This window comes from Cuculus canorus, chromosome 3, assembly GCF_017976375.1.
Source record: "Cuculus canorus isolate bCucCan1 chromosome 3, bCucCan1.pri, whole genome shotgun sequence".
Lineage (NCBI taxonomy): Eukaryota > Metazoa > Chordata > Aves > Cuculiformes > Cuculidae > Cuculus > Cuculus canorus.
Window position 1 is genome coordinate 118,535,379 of NC_071403.1, and position 19,654 is coordinate 118,555,032.

At 41.3% G+C, this 19,654-nt stretch overlaps 1 protein-coding gene across 2 annotated transcripts in view; it reads left to right on the forward strand.

Annotated features, from left to right (window-relative positions):
* KLHL29 (kelch like family member 29) overlaps positions 1–19,654 on the forward strand; it is a 410,457-nt gene that overhangs the window by 335,697 nt on the left and 55,106 nt on the right. For both annotated transcript variants that reach the window (XM_054062520.1, XM_054062521.1), the window contains one exon: positions 13,228–13,427. In XM_054062520.1, the coding sequence (XP_053918495.1) occupies positions 13,228–13,427 (200 nt within the window). The remainder of the gene's footprint in view (positions 1–13,227; positions 13,428–19,654) is intronic.

Genomic DNA, 19,654 nt, shown 5'->3' on the forward strand with positions numbered 1-19,654 from the left:
GTCTAGTTGAGTTTGCAAAACTGTCAAGTGAGAAAAATAAATATTCACCTGTAAACTAAGCAAATACATCTTTGCGAGACAGTAAACTATGGGGTGGAATTTCTAAAGACTTGCTTTTTAGAGGATACTTGCCTAGTCCTTTTAGAAAGCCCATAAAGTCAATGAAAGTCAAGGACTTGAGTTGCAAGAGGCACTCAGTATTTTGTAGGATCATGCTCTTAATAATACAAAATCATTACAGTTGACAGAATCAGTGTGTTTATACCACATCTAGAATCCTCTTCTGATATTTTTTAGATGATATTTAAGCTTTATGTGATTTTTATCTTCGTATTACTATAGAATTCAAAACCAGAAATGGCAGTTTTCCTTGAACAATACAGGACCTCTCTATGTTAAGTATAACATAAAGGCCATTTCAGTCAGTGCGTGCTAGGGTTAAATTTTAATGCCATTAAAACAGAAGACACCAGTAGGTCACCAGAAATGTCAATGAGAAGGTGACCTATTCATGTAGGTGCTATGTGCATCCATGTAAACATGCAAAATAACGTACCTTTCATCAGAGTATTTATTTGACTGTTCTTTGCCACAGGCTAGTTATTGTTAACCTCATGTTCTGCCATTGATTCCACTCTGTGTTGGAGTTGGTATCTGGTGTTAGAAGAGCAAGTAGTGTCTCAAAAGGATAAAAAAAGAAATGTTCAAAAACATATAACATCAATTATCTCCTCCTCAAAAAAAGCCGAATCATAGACAAAGGGTATAATAGAGTTAGAGTTATTGTCCATCTTGAGGATGGCTGTTTGATGAGAATTAGTCATAGCGGGGAAAAAAATATGTTGTTTTAATTGCACTGTAGTGAAAAGATGGTAATCGGGTTTGATTGACCAAAACTATTTTAACGTTGTTTATTATTTATGAACAAATTTGGTAACGAGAGCACAGTTTGAGACACAGTTTCTCAGAAAATTGTTAATCCTGCAATGTGCTGAGCATTCTGGCCCTCATCCAGGAAAGTTCTTGTTCCACGTCATCTATGTTCTAAATATATAACGCCTTTTGAGGTTGTGTTAGTCCAGCACTGTGCTCTTGGAAATGGGTTAACCAGTCCCCACCGGGAGCTGTGCCGCCCTTGAGCCTAAGCCAGGACTTGACGGTCATCTCCTTCCCAACATCAGCTGACTGTAAAAAAAACACTCCTAGTCCTTTTCAGTGCAAAATCATCTGAAAAGGATTAGGAACAGCAGGTGTGAAATGTTCCTGACATCCGTCACACTTCACTGTGCACACGAAGGGAGGAAGGAGGTGTAGAGGAGGGATGGAAATTTGTGAAGATGGGTGTAAGCCCAAGGCTGTTCCTCCAGTAGGACATAGTGCAATAACCTCAGGGGCTGTAGGGCTGTTGTCAGTAACAATAAATATATTTGGAGAGTGCTAGGTTTCCTTAAGTTCTCTTCCTAAAATCTCCTTTAAAGTATATTCTTTTTTTTTTGGTGAATATTTGAGCTTGCTTTATGCCGGGTATGGGGCTGAGTACTTGGCCTTGCTGCTTGCTCATTCAGGCATACAGCATATAGAGGAGTTGATATACTTTATCTGCACTTAGGGGAATCATGTGGTTAGTCAGCTTCTTCAAACTATGACCCAGACGAGATTACTGCAGTGTGGAACTTAAAGAGAAAATGGATGATAAAGAGCATTTGGAATAGGGCTCTGTCCCCTGAATACCATCTTGTTTATTTTTAGTGCACTGCCAACCACAGTTGCTTCTACTCTGACTGACTTCGGCCTCTAATTTGCACCTGTATTTTAGATAATTAAGAAATCATTCCAAAGCAAGGGCCTAATTATGGTACAAGCAATGAAGAGGAGCACCATAAAGGTTCCCAGAAGGAGCCTTTTCACCTGTTTCAGGTACCTATATGCAGACAGGTAGAAGATCTCTTTGGAGAGGTGCTTGTCTCTTGCTGTTAGTCAGTCAACCTTTAGGCCCAAAGTTGACGTCTAAGGCGGGTTTTGTCTCACTCCACCTTCTAGACCACTGCTGTAGTCTGCACAGAGGGTGACAAACCTCTCCAGGAGACAAGTTCTCTCATCATAAAATAGGAGTCTAAGACACGAGGTGAAGGAGGAGGCCATTCCACCACACTATTTAAGAGACAGACAATGCAATTTGCTTAGACTATAAACCCCCAATGAGTGTTATCTTGCTTCTTTCATGGCTCCAGCCTAAGCTGGTTATCTAGGCTTCCTCTGCAGTTGCGAGGGAAGACGGGAATGTCCATGGGGTGATTCATCCCAGCTTATGATAAATAGCACGGACTGCCTTCTGGAAGTGCTCGTTTTTCATTGCCCAGAGAGAAAGGCCACTCACACAGCCACAATAGTAGTTGGCTGAAAGTACATGAACGATTCCTTCTGGAAATGAGCGTTTGCCTGAATGTCACATATATGTGCTTATGGATGTGCGCAGAAAGAAAGAAATAGATCAGTATCCATCAAAAAAAAACCAAAAACAACCTCCAAAATGACGCTCATGCAGAGCACAGATTTTCTTAATTAAACCATTCTTGCTTTGGCTGAGGAGAGAAATTGGCTCTGTGTCTTTGTATCTGCCCTTGAAGAAATGGTGGAATATGTGTGTGTTCTGGATAGAAAGAAGGAGTGGAAAATCCCATGAAGAAGCATCATTTTTTTTCCAGCTGCAATTTGGATAGACAAATACAGCTGCTGGATAAATGGAATGTCTGATATTTCCGTAACAAAGAGAGTTTCACCGGAACATTTTAATTTGCTGCTTTCTTCTTCTTAATCCAACCCAAGTGCTGGAATCTTTACCAAATATGACATTAATAATAGGAAGCACTTCACATAAAATTCTCTTCTTGGACGAAATGCTGGCTTTTAAAAGCAGACTTTAGTTTTATTTCTCTGTGGTCAGTTCCTAAAGATACACAGATCCTGTCCTACAATGATGCATCATAATCTTGAGGTCATCCTGTCTGCATAATTCCACTGGCACAGAGCAGTAAGTCAAACACACAAAGAGATTTGGTGACAAGAAGCACGCATTTTTGATGCAGTGTTATCTGGCAATGCTGTGTTCATCTTTCTTTTCCTAAGGAGCAGAGACAGTGACTTCGTAGCCAAATGGCTTTTCCATGATACCTAGCCTCGTTTTGCAAGTGTTCAGATGTTTTGTTGAGTTTTTTATTCTAAAATAGGGTTTTATATCCTCTTTTAGGGCTTGAAGGCAGGGCAGGAAGGCAGGAGAAGTAAAGCATTTGGGGTGAGAGGAACAAATTCTTTTTGCTTTACACCCACACTGAAGACAGAGATGTCATTTTGCATTTTACACCATTGTGCGGAAAGGCAGCATTTGGATGCAAGACAGAGAAACCTGCCGTTATCCATCTGAAACAGTCTGACAAAACTGCAAAAGCATTTAGGTGTCTGGAAAACAGACTGTCTGGTTTGTGTTTACTTTGTAAAAAGCCCAAAAATGAGAAATAGCAGATGAAAGAAAAATCTACTCTTGGTGACCCCTTCGTGTTTTCCTGCTTATTAAGAACCTTGCTTTTAACTCTAGGAGAGGAGCAGGCAGCATTTCTACATCTGCATGCTTCTGCTCTATTGTAGAACAGAATGAAATTGGGAAAAAAATATAACATTTCTTTGAAAAAAAAAAGAGAAATAAGAAATTAAAAATACAATGTTTGTTTCAGGTGCCAAGAGCGGTATAGTGTGCCTAGACATACAGCACCAGAGGTTTCTGTTAAACCATTTAAAGGAATCCATGGGAATAGGAGGTTCATACGAGTATAAAATGTTCTTCGTCCTTCACTGCCAGGGTGCAGGTGTAAATTATACTATGGATGACATTTTTCTCTTAAATGAGGGACTGATAATAGCTGTGTGTTGGGCGCAAAATCTCGGCACAGGAAACAGCTTTCTGTTTTCGGTGGCTTCTTTCCGGGAGCATTGCTTCGCTCGCTCTGCCTGGCCGAGCAGCCACACTCCCGTCTGTCGGAGCTGCCTGCTGGGTTTCAAATTTTGCAGCTGCCAGGCCTTGGAAAATATGTTTTCATCAAGCGAAAATGTATGTTCTTCTACATAAACGAACTGCAGCTTACAAACATGCGGTGATGTTGCTGGGCTGCCAGGCTAAGGGACTGCCACAAAACCCATAGCAGGTATCACAGCCCACCTATTTCCAGCCTGGCGAGCGTGGCCATGGATTGAGAGGGTGAGTGGCTTGCGCTGGTTTGTGGCTCTGAAATGAGGGATGGATTGATGTGCCCAGCTCTGAAGGGAAACCATGGCAAGGAGGAGAGAAGATCTCCTTTTCAAGCATCGAGGTGCGGCGCAGAAATTGAGCTTCTGCCTCATAAAGGCTGCAGCTTGCAGAGACACCGAGCAGAATCACTTAACCTCTCGCTCTTCTTCCTCATTGACAGAGTCTCTATTTACTGTAGTTTGGGCTTCTCGCTCACATAATTTCTTGACATAAGTACAAATCTTGTGAATCTTACCCAAGGAATGACAGCCTAATCACCCCTCGTGCTCTGGCTAGACCTATCTGCCAGCCGTGCAGCTGTCATACGACCATTCATAAGACGCCACTGCGGGTGACCTACTTGTATTTGCTTACATCTCACAGCCCTGTCTAGGCATGGCTGCATAGAAATTTCGGGGTGAAAGGGAATAGTTAGCTAACGAGGTGCAGTTCAAGCTAAATGGATCAAAGACAATGAAAAAATTTCCACGGCATAGAAACTGGAGCCCTGTTCTTGAAAGCTGTCATTTTTGGGTCACTTCCAAAAGCCAGCCTTGCCCTAAAATGAGGGTAATCAAATCTCCAACTCCAGCATGCTCACAGGTAGCTCCAGGGATCAGCAGTTCACTTCCTTTCATTTAAGTCATCAAGGATTAGCCACTGCTGGATTGCCATAATGAATTTAAATTAATATGACCAGGTTATGATCATATCGGATAACAATCCCCCCCCCCCTTTCTTGCTTGCGTAACGCTAAGCTTCGGTGACTGAAATACTCCAAGCAGTTCTGCAGGTTGGTGTGGGCAGGGATTGATGGAGTGAGGAGAGCTACCTGCCCTTTCCTGCACATACTGTGGTCAGAGGTGATGCAATATATTACCTTTCCTTGATGTCCAAAGCACAGGCTGGCTGGAAAAGCACTAGCAACGCCATGTAGCTGAGTGAGAAAGAACCAGTGCCTGACAGAATTAATTCTAATTACTGAAATGCTGATTGGGATCTTTGGGCACTGCCATAATCATAGTAGTAGCAATAAATAATAATTGTGGTTATCTTTATTTTATTATTGTTTTCCCTCCAGACATTGCAATGATGAGAAAGCCTTGGATAGACTTACCTAGATAATTACTTGTATAAATTTAACCACATTCCTAAGAAACAGATTTATTAGCTGCATAATGCCAGCTCTCTGCTAAGCTGGTTTTTGATGGTGTAATAAATATCATTAAAACAAATCAGATAGGAGTTGGTTAAGTGGTTGAGCTTTAAGTTTGATGAGAATAAATTTTTTATTCTGTCATTTTCTTTTTAATCTTTTCTCCCCTATAAACCACCAAAACATGCTTGCATCTCTTATTTACCTTTAACAAATAGTTGCTCTCACCCCAGGCTATTTTGCCACATATTTGCTGAATTAGGCTGCCAGAGATACTTGCAAACAAGTTAGATCCCACGCTGTTAATAAGTTGGCCCAGTTGTGGGGGGTTTTTTTCACTTCTCAGACGTACCTTGTAAGATTCAGTTTATTCTCAGTCCCTAGCAAAAGTCTAGGTCATGAAATGCTGTTCTTCCAAGGCCACGCGCTATTCACTTCTTCCTTCACTTGCCAGTCGTTTAAGGCAGCATCTTCAAACTCGTCATCTTCTTTCTTAAATCTCAGCGGGGAGGCAGATTGGTGCCTCGACTGTGATCTCTGACACTATAGCGTTACAGGCTGCCACTGATCCTGCACCTTTAGAAACAGTCTTGACCGAGCAATTAGATTGTGTTCAGTCAGTGAATAGCATTAAGGGTATATAGGAGACGTGGCTCTTTTGTTTGTTTTATTTTATTCTGGCCATGTTGCCCACGAACAAAAGCATTTGCTGTTAATCCCATTGCTCCTCTTGGTTTGTAATGATCATTTCTGGGATGGTGAATTAGCAGGAGCTGCTAGTGCATGCCTGAGCTCACAGCCATTAATTTTCCTGATTTTCTTCTGATAGAGCAGGTGCAAACTGGCAGCGTTTGACCCTAATAAGTTACACTAGTCTCGCCAAATTTTGTTTGCCTGGAACAAGGAGCATTGTTTGTATCAACATCCTGGTAAAAAGTGAACAAATGGATTTGTTGATCAGGTAAATTTTCATGACAAATTTGCAAGCCTGTGTTTAAACAATGTAATTTATTTAATCTTGTGATTTTACTACTTCTTTATCGTAATCGCACAATAGCACCATTACCATATATGTGTTTGTCTCTCATGAGACAGATGGATAGTGGCTGAGGCTCAAAGATAATATTTATCTACAAGATAGCGTAACGAAGGCAGAGATTTGCAAGTTAATACATTTTGAGCTGATAAAATAATTCCAAAGGAGAAGCAATGCTAGGGTGTATTTAGGTTTTTTTTTAATCCTATTTCAAAGAACATTCAGTGCCTTATGACATACGTATTGCAATGATGTTGCTCTATAAATGTCCCTTCCTGTCATCATTTACATGATTGATTGCCTTGCAGCTGCATAAACTTGAATAACTCAGTCAATAACCTGTTACCTTGGTGTGCACATGCGTCTTGGTGCGTGTGTCATGGAAATGTCTGTTGGGATGTTTGAACATCTATGCTTTTATATCTCATGAGCGTGGCATATGATAAATCAAGCTCTTCGGTATGAAAATGCAACTTTCTATGTAGAGTGCCGTGTCAGTTGCGTTCCTAGCTGAAGGTTGTCTATTATATGACTAAGTCTCTTTGTTGCTTCTCCCAAGAAAAATAGACATGTGAGGTTTGAACCATTAATACCTCTGAAGATGATGGAAAGTCAAATAGTGGATAGTTAAGATGCAAGCAACATTGCACTCTTCTTTGCTTGGATCCTTTAAGGATTACGTTCCACAGTACACAAGATGTTCAGTCTAAATTGTATAGACTTGAACAGGAGTTTTTAATGAGCACTTAGCTAACAGACTCTTAAGCCTCATGAGAAGCTGCCTATCCCAATCTGGAGTCCTTTCTTTGGTAATCAAAATAATTTGACAGAGATAAAAAGAAGTAGCTTCTCTTCATTTAAATACCTCATCTTACATAAAAATCTTAAATTTCCTGGGTTTTTTATAGACTAAAACACAGTCCAGGGAACAAAGCAATTTAATTTGATTTTTTTTTTAATTTTTTTTTTTTGTCCTCTCTATCTTGATAGCAAATATTTCACCCTGGTGGAACGGGAACACAATTAATGTAGGGTAAACATTTATGTGCCTAATTATGAAAGCAGCCCAGCAAGATCAGCATGTCAAGCTGATGAGGCAGGTCTTGGGAGGGCACAAGGTGAAGAGGCCGTCAGGCAGATGACCGATGGGACAGGCATTGCTTTAGTCCATGCAGGGAAGGACCAACCCCAAAAGATGCCTCAGCCCAGGGTGGAGGTGGAGCTCCTGCCTGTGTGACAGCTGTCCTGTAGCCTTCCAATAGCTCAAACAAGTGCTTTTAGTGGAGGATATTCAAATTCCTGCATTGTATGAGATCCTCAGCGATAGATAGTCAAAGATACTGAATATTTTTTTATTACACTACCAGAATCAGTCTGTTTCCTCTTTCATAAAAAATAAATTCTGAGTGTAGTATGAACAAAATTGAGGCTGTATTGTGGAGCTAGATCTTTGCTGTCGTATCCTGTTGGGAGAAGCAGGTAACGATGGTTTGCTGTCTCATCACAAGCAAAAGTGATGGACCCTGGGGAGGCAGAAAGAAAGAGACACACGCCAAGTCCCCACATGCTTGGGAAAAGCGCACAAATGATAATTCTGAATGTGTCTTTATTTTAAAAGATGATCATTTATTGCGGTGCCCTTTTGGAGCACAAAGCTTAAATATACGTCATACCTTTGAGACTACGGCACAGTGTGAGTCATATGGCTTCGAATGTAAATAGGTGTCACAAACTCTGTCAGTCCTCCTGTTCCCAACCAGGCAGCCTGGGAGGAAGCTCAACCAACTGTTCCTAGGCAGGAATGTACGTTTACATAAAATGTTTCACATTTTTCATGTTTATTCTGTGCAGATGGCTCCATTTTGAATATCCAGAATTTGTTTTGACTTTGTGACTATAGCTTGTAAACAGAGAGTTGGCTGGCATCTGTACCCACTATAGGTACCTCTTCCTATTTGATCTAAAATTGAGTGAGGCTGGAGCCAAACCGTTACTCAGTCAAAATAATGTTGCAAGCCGGTTAAAGGCGGCATATCCAAACCATGAGGGAAGCTGGAATTAGAGGTGGTAGTGCTGTCCATAATATATTGACAAATTGATGCGTGTTTCACTTACATAGCTGCTTTAGCCAGACTGCGAGCGCGGCTTTGCAATTCAAGGCATCTCACTATTAGTGTGTTGAACTGAATCTGTTATGTGAATGTGTTGATACGAATAATGCACGGAAAATGCTCAGATATAACTCAAGACGCAGCAAATTTCGTTGCATCACTATTAAGTATGAAAACACTATCACGGGTTCTTCTCTGTGTGTATTACATGTATAGAAATGATTTTCAAGGACAAATGAATACCAAAAATGTGAAGTTCTCTGTTTTTTTTTTTACTTTTGTCAGATCCACTCCTAATGTTGCAGGTGAGGTTTTAGGGCTATTTTTTCCTGCTATCAGTATTTAGATACTTTAGCTCTTTTCTATATATTAGTTAACAGAAAAGGACACTGGTTTCGATTTGCTATTTGAGAGTGTAGTTGAGCCATCTTTTGCTTTAAAAGGTTCCCTCTGCCTTTGTCTTCTCTAGTTTAAGTAATTAAGTTGAAGGATAAGTAGCCAGAGTCTGTTCAAAGGCCATGGCTTTATTTTGCTAGACCTAATTAATCAGTATATTTTTCAGTAACTACCCCTTACACATTCAGAGTGTATCTGTGCTTCCTGCTTATCTGCAGATTCAATTCTGCTCGCACGTTGCTCAGGTCTATCACCTTGCTGGAGAAATACATGATTTGTAAATCTGAAAGAATTCCCCAACAGCTACCATAAAATTAAGCTGTTAAAGAGCTCTTGGAGCTTGTTTAAATGCAGACCTAAACAAACCTCTTTGCTGTTTAGCTCAAGATAAATCTTTTAAAAGTCCTGTTCTAAATCACTTCCTAATTTTAATGAGTTTATATATCAGCCTTTGCCAGATTTTTACTGTAGCTATTCTCCAAGATTACAGCCGTGATAAAGTAAGGACTAAAATTGTTTATTATATATTATTCTTCAGAAGCAAAACTTTTTCCCCCAGAGGCTGTTGGGAGAGCAATTGATTTTCTGCCACAATGTGAAATGTGTGACCTTTATAATATGAGCAATGATTACAAGGCCAATAAAATGACATCATTCTGTTTAAACTTTAGAGTTCACAGGACAAATAGCTGAATGTCCACAGACAAGAAGTGGACATTGCCTGTCTTCGCGTGAGACTGAAACACGAAGCAGGCAGGCTCTCCCTTCCCCAAATGCCCCGTGTTTGTGCCAGGAGTAGGAGAACAGGAGTATTTTTTCCGAGGTATTAAGGCAAGAAATCGGCTTTTCTGAGAGCAGACTTTTCTAAATGTTTGCATCTACCGATGCCACTGACAAACCTCCTCCTGATGTGATGCAGGATGAGCTATTTGGGGCACAACTGTATGAATTTATACAGATATTCCCCCGTCCGCTGCATATGCATTTACAGCACTAAACTCTGTTCCTGTGATACAGCTTTAGCCACTTCACTGCAGTTCCTTTAGAGTTGCTGAGAGAAGAGTCTGTCCCAAATATCTGAATTATAGTTGCACGGAGCAGACTGGTGTTTTAATATGTGTGAAAACAAAAGCATGGAAGGCTTAAGTCAGGCTTGGAGGGGGATGACACAACCTGATTCACTGAAGTAATTTCAGAGAAGAAATTTATGGAATCTCTGCATTTCCTACATCAGTTTGTTTCCCCACATTTTTTTCTTCCCTTCTCTCAAAAACTCATTTTTCATCCTTTGGGATCTGTTTCAACCAATTCCCCACCGGTTCTCCAGCCTGTGCCAAGCCAGATCCCGGACATGGAGACCGGAGTAATTGTGATTTCCCTTTGCAGGCTGAACTCAGCCTGTGCTCAGTATTTGGTTTGGCTAAACGTGGAGCCGAAACGCTCGCTGCTTAGGAAGAGCAAGCAAAACAACACAGCACATTCACGGCATTGCAGAGGAAGGAATAGGCATGATTTTCTTTCCCATTTCTAGCTCATTGTGTAATATCGATATCTGTGTAGCTTTGTATTATACTTACTGTAAGTGGCTCTAGTGATTGATTAAACACCTTAGCTTTTCTTTGGCGTTTAATCAATTGCAGTAGTAGTTTATTGCTTAGTGTATTACAAAGTTAAAGACGTTATTACTTAATTATTCTGAAAAATAGCAGCTTGCAGTTGCTGCTAACGTTGGTATGTGTCTATGCTGACACTGGTGTCACATCATCCTTTCCTTTGTGCCTCCTCGTCTCTGCTCTGGGAGAGAGCGTGTGATTCCCACTGGGTCACAAGGGTTCATTCCCGCAGCCATCGCCAGCACAGTGCAATTAGTGGCGTTAAATAAATAATTGCTTGTGGTGGGGCTTCCCGCAGTGCAAAGATCCTGATTCTGTCACTTGCTGGGTGCCTCCAAATCTGACTTAAATTTTAGGCAATATCTTATGAACCAGCCTGTGTGAATATGAACTCACTGTCAGGTACAAACCGCTTCTGGAAACAATTCATCAGGAATTACATCGGTACCGGGAGGCAGTTTGATAGCCCAGGGTGCAGCGCCAGATGTGTGCACAACTAGAGATAAATCAGATACGAGGAACGTTATTGGTGTGCAAGTGGGAGAAAGCTGAAAAAACTAACATTTTGTGACATCCTCGTGAGGATCTGTGAAATGGCAACTCCTCTGTTTTGACACCGGAGGTTTTCTGCCTTGAGTGCAAAATGGAATGTGTATACAAGAGTTTAGAAAGAATATTGGGGTGTGATAAAGCATAAGGATTCAGGGTAGTGTACACATCTGCACTTGTAGGGGCGTCACGGGTATCACCATCAATATGTATTCTCATCCATCTGCTTGTGGAATAGCATCTAACCTGCCTCTATTCCCATGCGAAGAATAGTCCAAGGTTTAGAATTGAAAAATGGGGTTTAGTTCCTTACTTTGCCCCTGACTTTCTCTATGATCACAGACAAGCACTTTGTCTCCTTGTGCTGTAGTTTCCTTTCATGAACGGGAATAACCTCTGTTCAGTACCTTAGAGAAGCAGGTGGACGGAAGGAATGCTGGCTGCTCCTCCATTGTGATAACGGGCACCACCTAAATACGTTCAATAGAAAAATGAAACCTTTTCAAAGCTTTAATCCTGCAAAGATTCGCACAAATGAAAGCTGTGCCCTTGACTTGAGGAGGGCTAGTCAATGGAAGACCAGTGACAAAGCATCCACTGCAAAGTTTAAGCATTTCCCCAAATGATTTTGGGGTAGGTGGGTCGGGCTGTCATTGGGGAAGAAAACCGAATCTCTTATGTCGTTTATTTTTCCTCCATTATGGTAGTAGAGGTCTGACCATCGCCTTTTGAGGCAGCTTTGTGAATCCAAGAGGTTGGTAGTGCTCTTGCTCATGCTTAAAGCTGGCATTGCCTGTGAATAGTGATGCTTTGGCCAGTCCGTATGAAGTCACACAGCATTGTATGCCGGTTTTGTGTCAATCGTGCGATGGCTTTTGCAAGTACTCTAGCAGAATTGGAGCGAGCAGACGTTGACTGTCCAGTGACTAGGAGAAGTCCATGTTTCTTTGAGAAGGTGCTGGATGGTCCTAACCATTAAAAGAATTTACTTTCTTACTCCAACAGATTTCCCCACCCCTCCTTGATGTTACAAAATTTATTATCACTTTTGTCTTTCAGGTGTAACCTGCCTTTAGTGTTGCAGACACATCAGCCAACCATGCATTAGGAACTGGGCCCTTACTTTAATTCAGTATAATTTTCTTTTTGTCCAATAATTTCACGAGCACTAATGCACACTTCAAATGCAGGAGATACTTTGATCCCCAAATTGTTCAGCACTTCATGCGGGAAAAGACATAGGCCACAGTCATGAAACTCCTAGAGGATGGCTGCTGGCTTCCTGTGGCAGAGCTCGTTGTTGTTTCCCCCCCTCTCCCTTCTTTGCTCTAACCATTTTGTCTGTCTATCTTGTCTTGTATTCAGTTTTCAAAGCAATTGCCATGAAGAGCTTCCTTTTTTTAGTGCCTAAAAGGGAACAATAGATTTTTGAAATAAGCATATATATATTTCTATATGACCGTCTGTATATGCATATCTTATCGATCATATTTATACTTGAATATAACATGCTGAAAAGTTCAAGCTAAACAGAAATTAATATTTATTATTGTTATTTTTTTATGAAAAGGTCTTTAAGTGTATCCTTAAATGCACATGACATTTAAAATTATTCCGGTGCTGGATTCCTGAAAAAGCAGATGACCTTTTCTCTTGAAATTGGAGAGTGTTTTTTCCTTATCACTTATATTATGCACAGAAGATGAGATGTTAACCAAGATGTTAAAATGTATTGTTTCCCTTTGAAAGCTAATCCTGTTCCTCATTTTCATTAATGTTGGCTCATTCATTTTTCTTTTTCTTTCTTTCCTTTCCTTTCCTTTTCTTTTGCAACTGTTTTTGCATGAAAATGCAGAGTAGCAATAAACAGATTTTTCGTAAGACTCGCTTTAAGACTCTTCTCTTTCAGATCCAGTTAAAGTTTTTAAGATCAGTTATTGTAAGATTCATATTCCTCAGTTCCGTAAACAAAAATAATGGAGAAATATAATGAGGTGAAAAGCGATTTTCTAGCTCTCACTAATCAATAAATGCCAACAAAATGGGGATGGTGTAATGTCCATAATTTAATTGTCTGCTGTTGCCAGGTCACCACGAGACGGTAACAGAAGTGGGGAGAAGCTGGAATTGGCCATGTCCAACCTCACTGCAGACGTCCTGGAATTACTCCTGGAGTTTGTTTATACAGGTTCTTTGATCATAGATTCAGCCAATGCAAAAACGCTACTGGAAGCTGCCAGCAAGTTCCAGTTTCATACTTTCTGTAAAGTCTGCGTTTCGTTTCTAGGTAAGAATCACTCCATTTAGTGAGATTTTAAGACCGCATTGTAAAGTTTGTAAGCCTTTCTTTTAACAACTCTTAAAAGATAATTAGGAAACCCAAAATTAAATATAATTTTAAAAATCCACATGATTTATTTGGATTGAGATTGAATTTAAAATGCTGATGCAGTGGCCAGTGGAAAATGATCTAGAGAAGTGTAGCCTATTGTTTGAGTGGCAAATGCTTTCACATCTTGGATAGGCATTTGTGTTAAATCTTCTTTTGTACTTGGTATCGTGGTGACATTTTGTTTCCCAGAGGCTGATCCCTGCACTGATACCAAGTTGCTTATAAGTGTGACAGCAAATGATGGGTGATACATCAGGCCAGCTTGGTGGAGCACTGAAAGAGCTGGAGGTGGACTCCCACAGAGCAGTCAAGATCTGCATTTTTTTTGCATCTGTGAGGAAGTCCTTCACATGTCCAGTGTTCTTGTAAATAAGATACGGTTGAACTACTCCAGGCTGAATATCCGTGGGGTTTGTTTTCTCATAGACAGTTATGGTCTGATGGGTATGGGTCATCACAAATGGTGGATGAAACAAAAGGCTGCTGTTCGCTGCCTTAGTAACTGATGTGTCCTACGTGTATGGGATGCGTTTGCCCCATTGAGACAGATCAGTATCACCAATGCCTCTGTCCATCCTCTCATGGCCACATGAGAAGCTGATTGCTTCTTGTCCAGAGCACGATGTCATCCTGCTCCTTCCACTTTCTTTATATTTTTTATTATATATTAATTCTAAACAGTCCTAGGTGACCGGCTCTGTTAACTAAGCTTTACTGATCTGAACTGGAACCATCCAGACCCATTTCTATCTTGGCAAAAGAGAAGGCAGGAGTGGAGCTCAAATGAAACATATCTTGGTTCATATTCCTGCCTGCATCACATGTCACTCTTTTATTAACATGGTTATAAGTATCTGTTAATGACAGAGTAATAATTTACAAATTATTAACATGAATTTATTAATACAAAAAATGTGAGCCTGATCTTATAAGACTTATTTCCCGTGTCCAAGTTATAAATATCTTTCTTGGGACATCTGATTTATATTCAGGCTCCCTCAGCTTGGAAAGGGAGATCCTGTTCTCTCTGGACTCCAATTATGCCCTCAACTCACATGAACTATAGGTTCTTCTTGGCCAGTTCTTATTTAAAATTGACATCTAGAATTACAGCGTGCGGAAGATGAGAGTTCAGAAAATGTTGCACTCATAAAAAGAACTAAAAACACAAATGAGTCCATTTTACTGCTGTGTTAATTTTCACTGCTAAGCTGGCCTGCTGGCAAGACGAGTGGTGTGACTAGGCTGGTACAATGCAAACATCAATAAAGAAGCTGTGGTATTGTAATCTTCTCTTCTTTCCAGCTTTTTATACATCACTTGTTTAAGAATCTGTTCTCAAATGGGTGGGTAATAAGGAAATGAAATCTATGCTTTGCGATCGCACTGTGTTAGTTGTGCAACTTGAGTGCAGGCTCTGGCTCTGGCATTGTTTTCTCCCAGCTTCCTTTCACCGCCTTTTAAAGTGATTAGATCTTACGGCCTTTCCAGGAACAGAAATGTTTAAGTCATGCTGTCTCTAAAGAATCAGCCACAAAATGAAAATACATTTATTTCACTAAATCAATGTGAGATTTCTCGCTTCCGATGGTTAATATTTGAATTCAGTGAACCATGTTATGGTATGAAATAGTAGAGTTGGTTATAAGTTCAGTGATATATGGGGAGCTGCTGAAATTTTGTATTCTCATTTGCAGAATTCATGGAGTGTAATTGCTTATTTTTATTTATAGCTGTGACTGGATTGCTCTACAGAGGTATTAGAGCAATTGCTGTCTAAAAACTTGAGGGAAAGACATTTTGTCTTCTTTGTGGCTGTGTCTTTCTTTTCATCCCAGCCGCCTCTACTACCAAAAAAGAGAAAATATGCTAAAAAGTAGGGGGGGGGTCCAGGGTTTCTACAGGACTCACCACTATAAACAGTGATTCTCTGCCATCAGTGGCCATTTCTCAATAACAAGAGAACTGGAGGGAAGTCCAAAGAGGCCCAAAGAAGTAAAATCCCCAAATTAATAGGTCTGTTCAGCACAGCATCACCCCAGGGGAAATTCAAGTCATTCTTTTTCAGCCATGAACCTCCAGCAGGGTCCTAACTGGTTGATGTCCAGTCAGCTCTTGTGTCTTTGTCCGGAGCCTCTCAGCAGCATTGGGCAGAGACAACCAAATCTACTTGCACTTTCTGGTGGAAACATGCTGCAAAAGTGTCAGGAATAATCGTTTCTTTTCAATGGAAGATTTCTTAACCAGCTTCGCCAGGCTAATTATAGCCATGTTCTCCCTCTCCCCCACATGCTATCTCCTCTGCTTTTGTCTAGACCATGAGAAATGACAACAGTTTTGTGCCGACTGATGCAATGATGCTGACAAGTTTGTATAGGCACCATATGATAACTGGGCAAATGTTTGCAAACCGGTCAGGACATTATAGGTATTTCCTCCATCCATATGGCTAAAGACTTGAGGGGTTTTTTTTCCTTCTTTTTTTTTCTGCCAATATTTGTTTTATCATCACAGTCATGGCTCAAATCAGATTTCAGGAGATTCATCAATATTACGGTGTGGGTCCGTGGTACAGGGACCTCTGTCTCAGGAGTGAACAAATTCTAAGCCTGTACTTCAGCCTGCTGCTGGTAAAAGTGTTCTTCCTTCAAGCTAAAGAAACCAGTTGAACCTGTTGGATTCACGGAGGAGCACAGGAAAGAGCAGGAGCTCTTTGTTTTCCTAGTCTTTTTGGCAAAGGGCACAAAGTTTGTGAAGAGTATGAGAAGGATCTATGAGAAAGACAGAACGGCGGACCAGTGATGAGTCCTGCATCAACAAGCATATGCACCTGAGGGAAGAAGAGGACTTTTTGGTCCTTATGAATTCGAGAGAAAGTATTACAGATATTTTTTTTTCCTCCAACGTGGAGAATTTTGAGCCATCTGGAAAACCACGCCGCTCAGCACTGGAGGAACTGAAGCGTCAGCCATGTCTGGAGATAGGAGGAATGAGGTACACTCACAGGGGAGGTGAAATCTGTTGGATGATGAATGCATCTGGAAGCCTTCCACCTATCACCCATCTTAACATGCTTTTAACACTAGTAGGAATGCCTGAGGAATAAGATCCTCATTAGAACGTACACAGAGTATGATGAAGAACTTCTTCATGATGAGTGTGTTGAGGCACTGGCCCAGGTTGCCCAGTGAAGCTGTGGATTCCCCATCCCTGCAGGGGTTCAAGGCCACGTTGGATGGGCCTTGGGCAGCCTGAGCCAGTGGGAGGTGTCCCTGCCCATTGCAGGGGGGTTGGAAATGGACGATCTTTAAAGCCTCTTCCAACCCAAACTGTTCTAGGATTCTATGAAATGCACATTTTATACTAACTTTAGTGATCTTGAAGTCATCATCTAGAAAGCATCTCTAAGTGAAAATACATTACTTACTGCACATAGAGGGTGCTTTCATCCACCACTGAGATTCCATCATACTGTTACCACAATCTTGCTGAGTAATCCTTCCTACGTTCAACCTATGTCCGACTTTATCTCAAGTCATCTCACTTCCAGAAGTGCAGTTTTAGCAATCTGCCTGGGTGATTATCTCCTAATAACTCCACCCAGGATCCCATTCCAAAATCGCGTCTAACACAAGTGGCGAATACTTGCTGCTGATCTGCAATGTTATGGGATACCAGTGAGAATTTACTAGATTGAATTTAATATCCTTAAAGTCCACTCATGAGTCTGTTATGAACTGTCCTTGAGCCCTGGGAATAGCTTCGTAGTCAGCAGTTACGTCCTGAATGGTTTCAAGTTGAAGCTCCACAAAAATCCGTTGTTACAAGTCTAGTGTCACAATGGCAAAACCAGCAATTATTGTAAACATGTCAATGTCCAAAGGAAAACAGATGGAGCAGAACTGGTCCCTGTCAGCAATCCAGAAGTGCCCCTGGGTTGCAGTTGCTTGCGATGGGCTATGTTATATAACAGCAGTCACTATCTACATAGTCATGTAGGATCCCTTTGTAGTCAGTGGAGAGTAACACGCATTGGTAAGGCATGGTTCTGTTCATCCTGAAGCCATTCCGTCAGGGGAGGTTCAGGTTGGATATCAGAAAAAAATTCTTCACAGTAAGAGTCATTGGGCACTGGAACAGCTGCCCAGGGAGGGGGTCGAGTCGCCTTCCCTGGAGGTGTTTAAGGAACGGGTGGATGAAGTGCTTAGGGACATGGTTTAGGGAGTGTTAGGAATGGTTGGACTCGATGATCCAATGGGTCCTTTCCAACCTTGTGATTCTGTGTGATTCTGTGATTACCCAAAATATTACCGTATTAGGCCAAAATATTAGCAGATTTCTTCTTGGAATTGTTTGTTTATGAGTGTACAGGGATATTGATGTGATTTCTCAGTTGTACCATAGACTGCTGGAGTCAAGACACACCAGTCTTGCCCCAGATCTTGAGTCAGAGAAATCCGGAGATGAAAACAAAAGTGTGCTCTTTCAGTTCACAGGATAGAGATTTTTCCATACCTCCTATAGCTGTTGCCCCAGCTATTGTCTTGCTCACTTGCAATGAATCCCTCTAGCTCGCATGCCAGCCCTCATCTTAAGAAGACATCGCTATACCCACCTTGCTATGGTGCTCATCACATTGGAAGTGATGAAGCATCACCAGCTTCCTGAACATACCTTAGGCTGCATCTCCCTGGGACCCCTCGCTAGAGGAATGGCCTTATGATACTTGCTGAATGAGACAGGGGCATCATCATCTGGGTCTGCCACCAAGTGGTTTCTTAGGGAAGAGGAAGGAGTGAAGCTCCAAGGGACAGGATGGAACTGTTTGGACACCAGCGTAGCACCCAGCATTGTTAGAGGTAAACAAACCTGCCCAGATCAGAAGAAACCAGTCATGACCAGTGTTCTTCCTACCCTGTGCCACAGGCTCAGCTGGGGATGGTACGGGAACCTTTCCTGATAGAGACAGACTTAGTCCTTTGAAGGTGAAGACTCGTTCTTGCAAACCATTTCCATTCCGTGCTAGTAAATGGCTGCTTAGTGAGCCAGACTTGATTATTACCTTTAGTATAAACCCTGTGAGAATAAGGTGGAGCAGTGTCAGATTTGTCTTTGACTTGAGAGTTTGCCAAGCAATGATGAGAGTTTGGGGCTCTGTTAGATGATTATTTTACCCCCAGCCGTATGTATACATGAAACTGTGCCAACAGGCAGAACCAAGGAACCTGGAAGAGGGTTTTGGTTCTTTTATTTTCTTTTTTTTTTTTTTTGGGGAAAAGAAGATATTTTGGGAGCTTTGCGCTTCATAGCTATCGGTTTGCAGCCTGTCTCTGGGCAGCCTTTGAGTGACAAAATCTACTGACAACAAACAGTGCTACTGCTCCAGTCTGCTTCAGGAAATGGGCTCCTTGGAGTCAGAACAAACAACTGATGCAAAATGAGATAACCTAGATTCGAGACTGCTGGATCTGTAAATGAAAATAAAAAGGGGGAGGGGGTGTAAAAATCAAAACAAAACACAAAACTCCTAATCTCATGCCAGCTTAAAAAAAATAAAAAAAAACCACACAAAAAAACCCAGGTCATAATTCCATTTTAATAAAAGCCACATGTAGTGTGCAGGTTTAAAATCTGATGAAGGCAGAGGCTGAGCAGAGGGAAAAATCACCGATCACTTCCAGCAGAAGCAATCTGGTGGGAGTTTTGTTTGAAGAGATGTGGGGATATTGCACATTCCTCGCCAGTGCTCTGAAGCAGCACACTAGGATGTGACACTGCCCAAATGTGATATACTTCTCCTCTGACAGCACAGAAGCGTGCCACTGGTACTGATGCTTTTGTGATCTGTTGCAGTTTGTCTCTCTCATTTTTCTCGGTCCTCTATCTTAAAAGAATGTATTCTGCCTATTAGTAGAGGCTTGGTTAGCAAAAGCTGAGACGAATCTAAGAGTTCCTCTTAAAATGTCTGAAATTGGTGGATTTTTCTTTAGAATAGCTGAAAAGGAGAAAAGTACAGGCAAAAGTATGGTGTAGAACACTTAACGCAAAGCTACACACTGTGCAGTTCCTTCTCTTTGCTGGGTAGGAGATAATGCTGTCTCCTCTGTGCATGATTTTCTTTG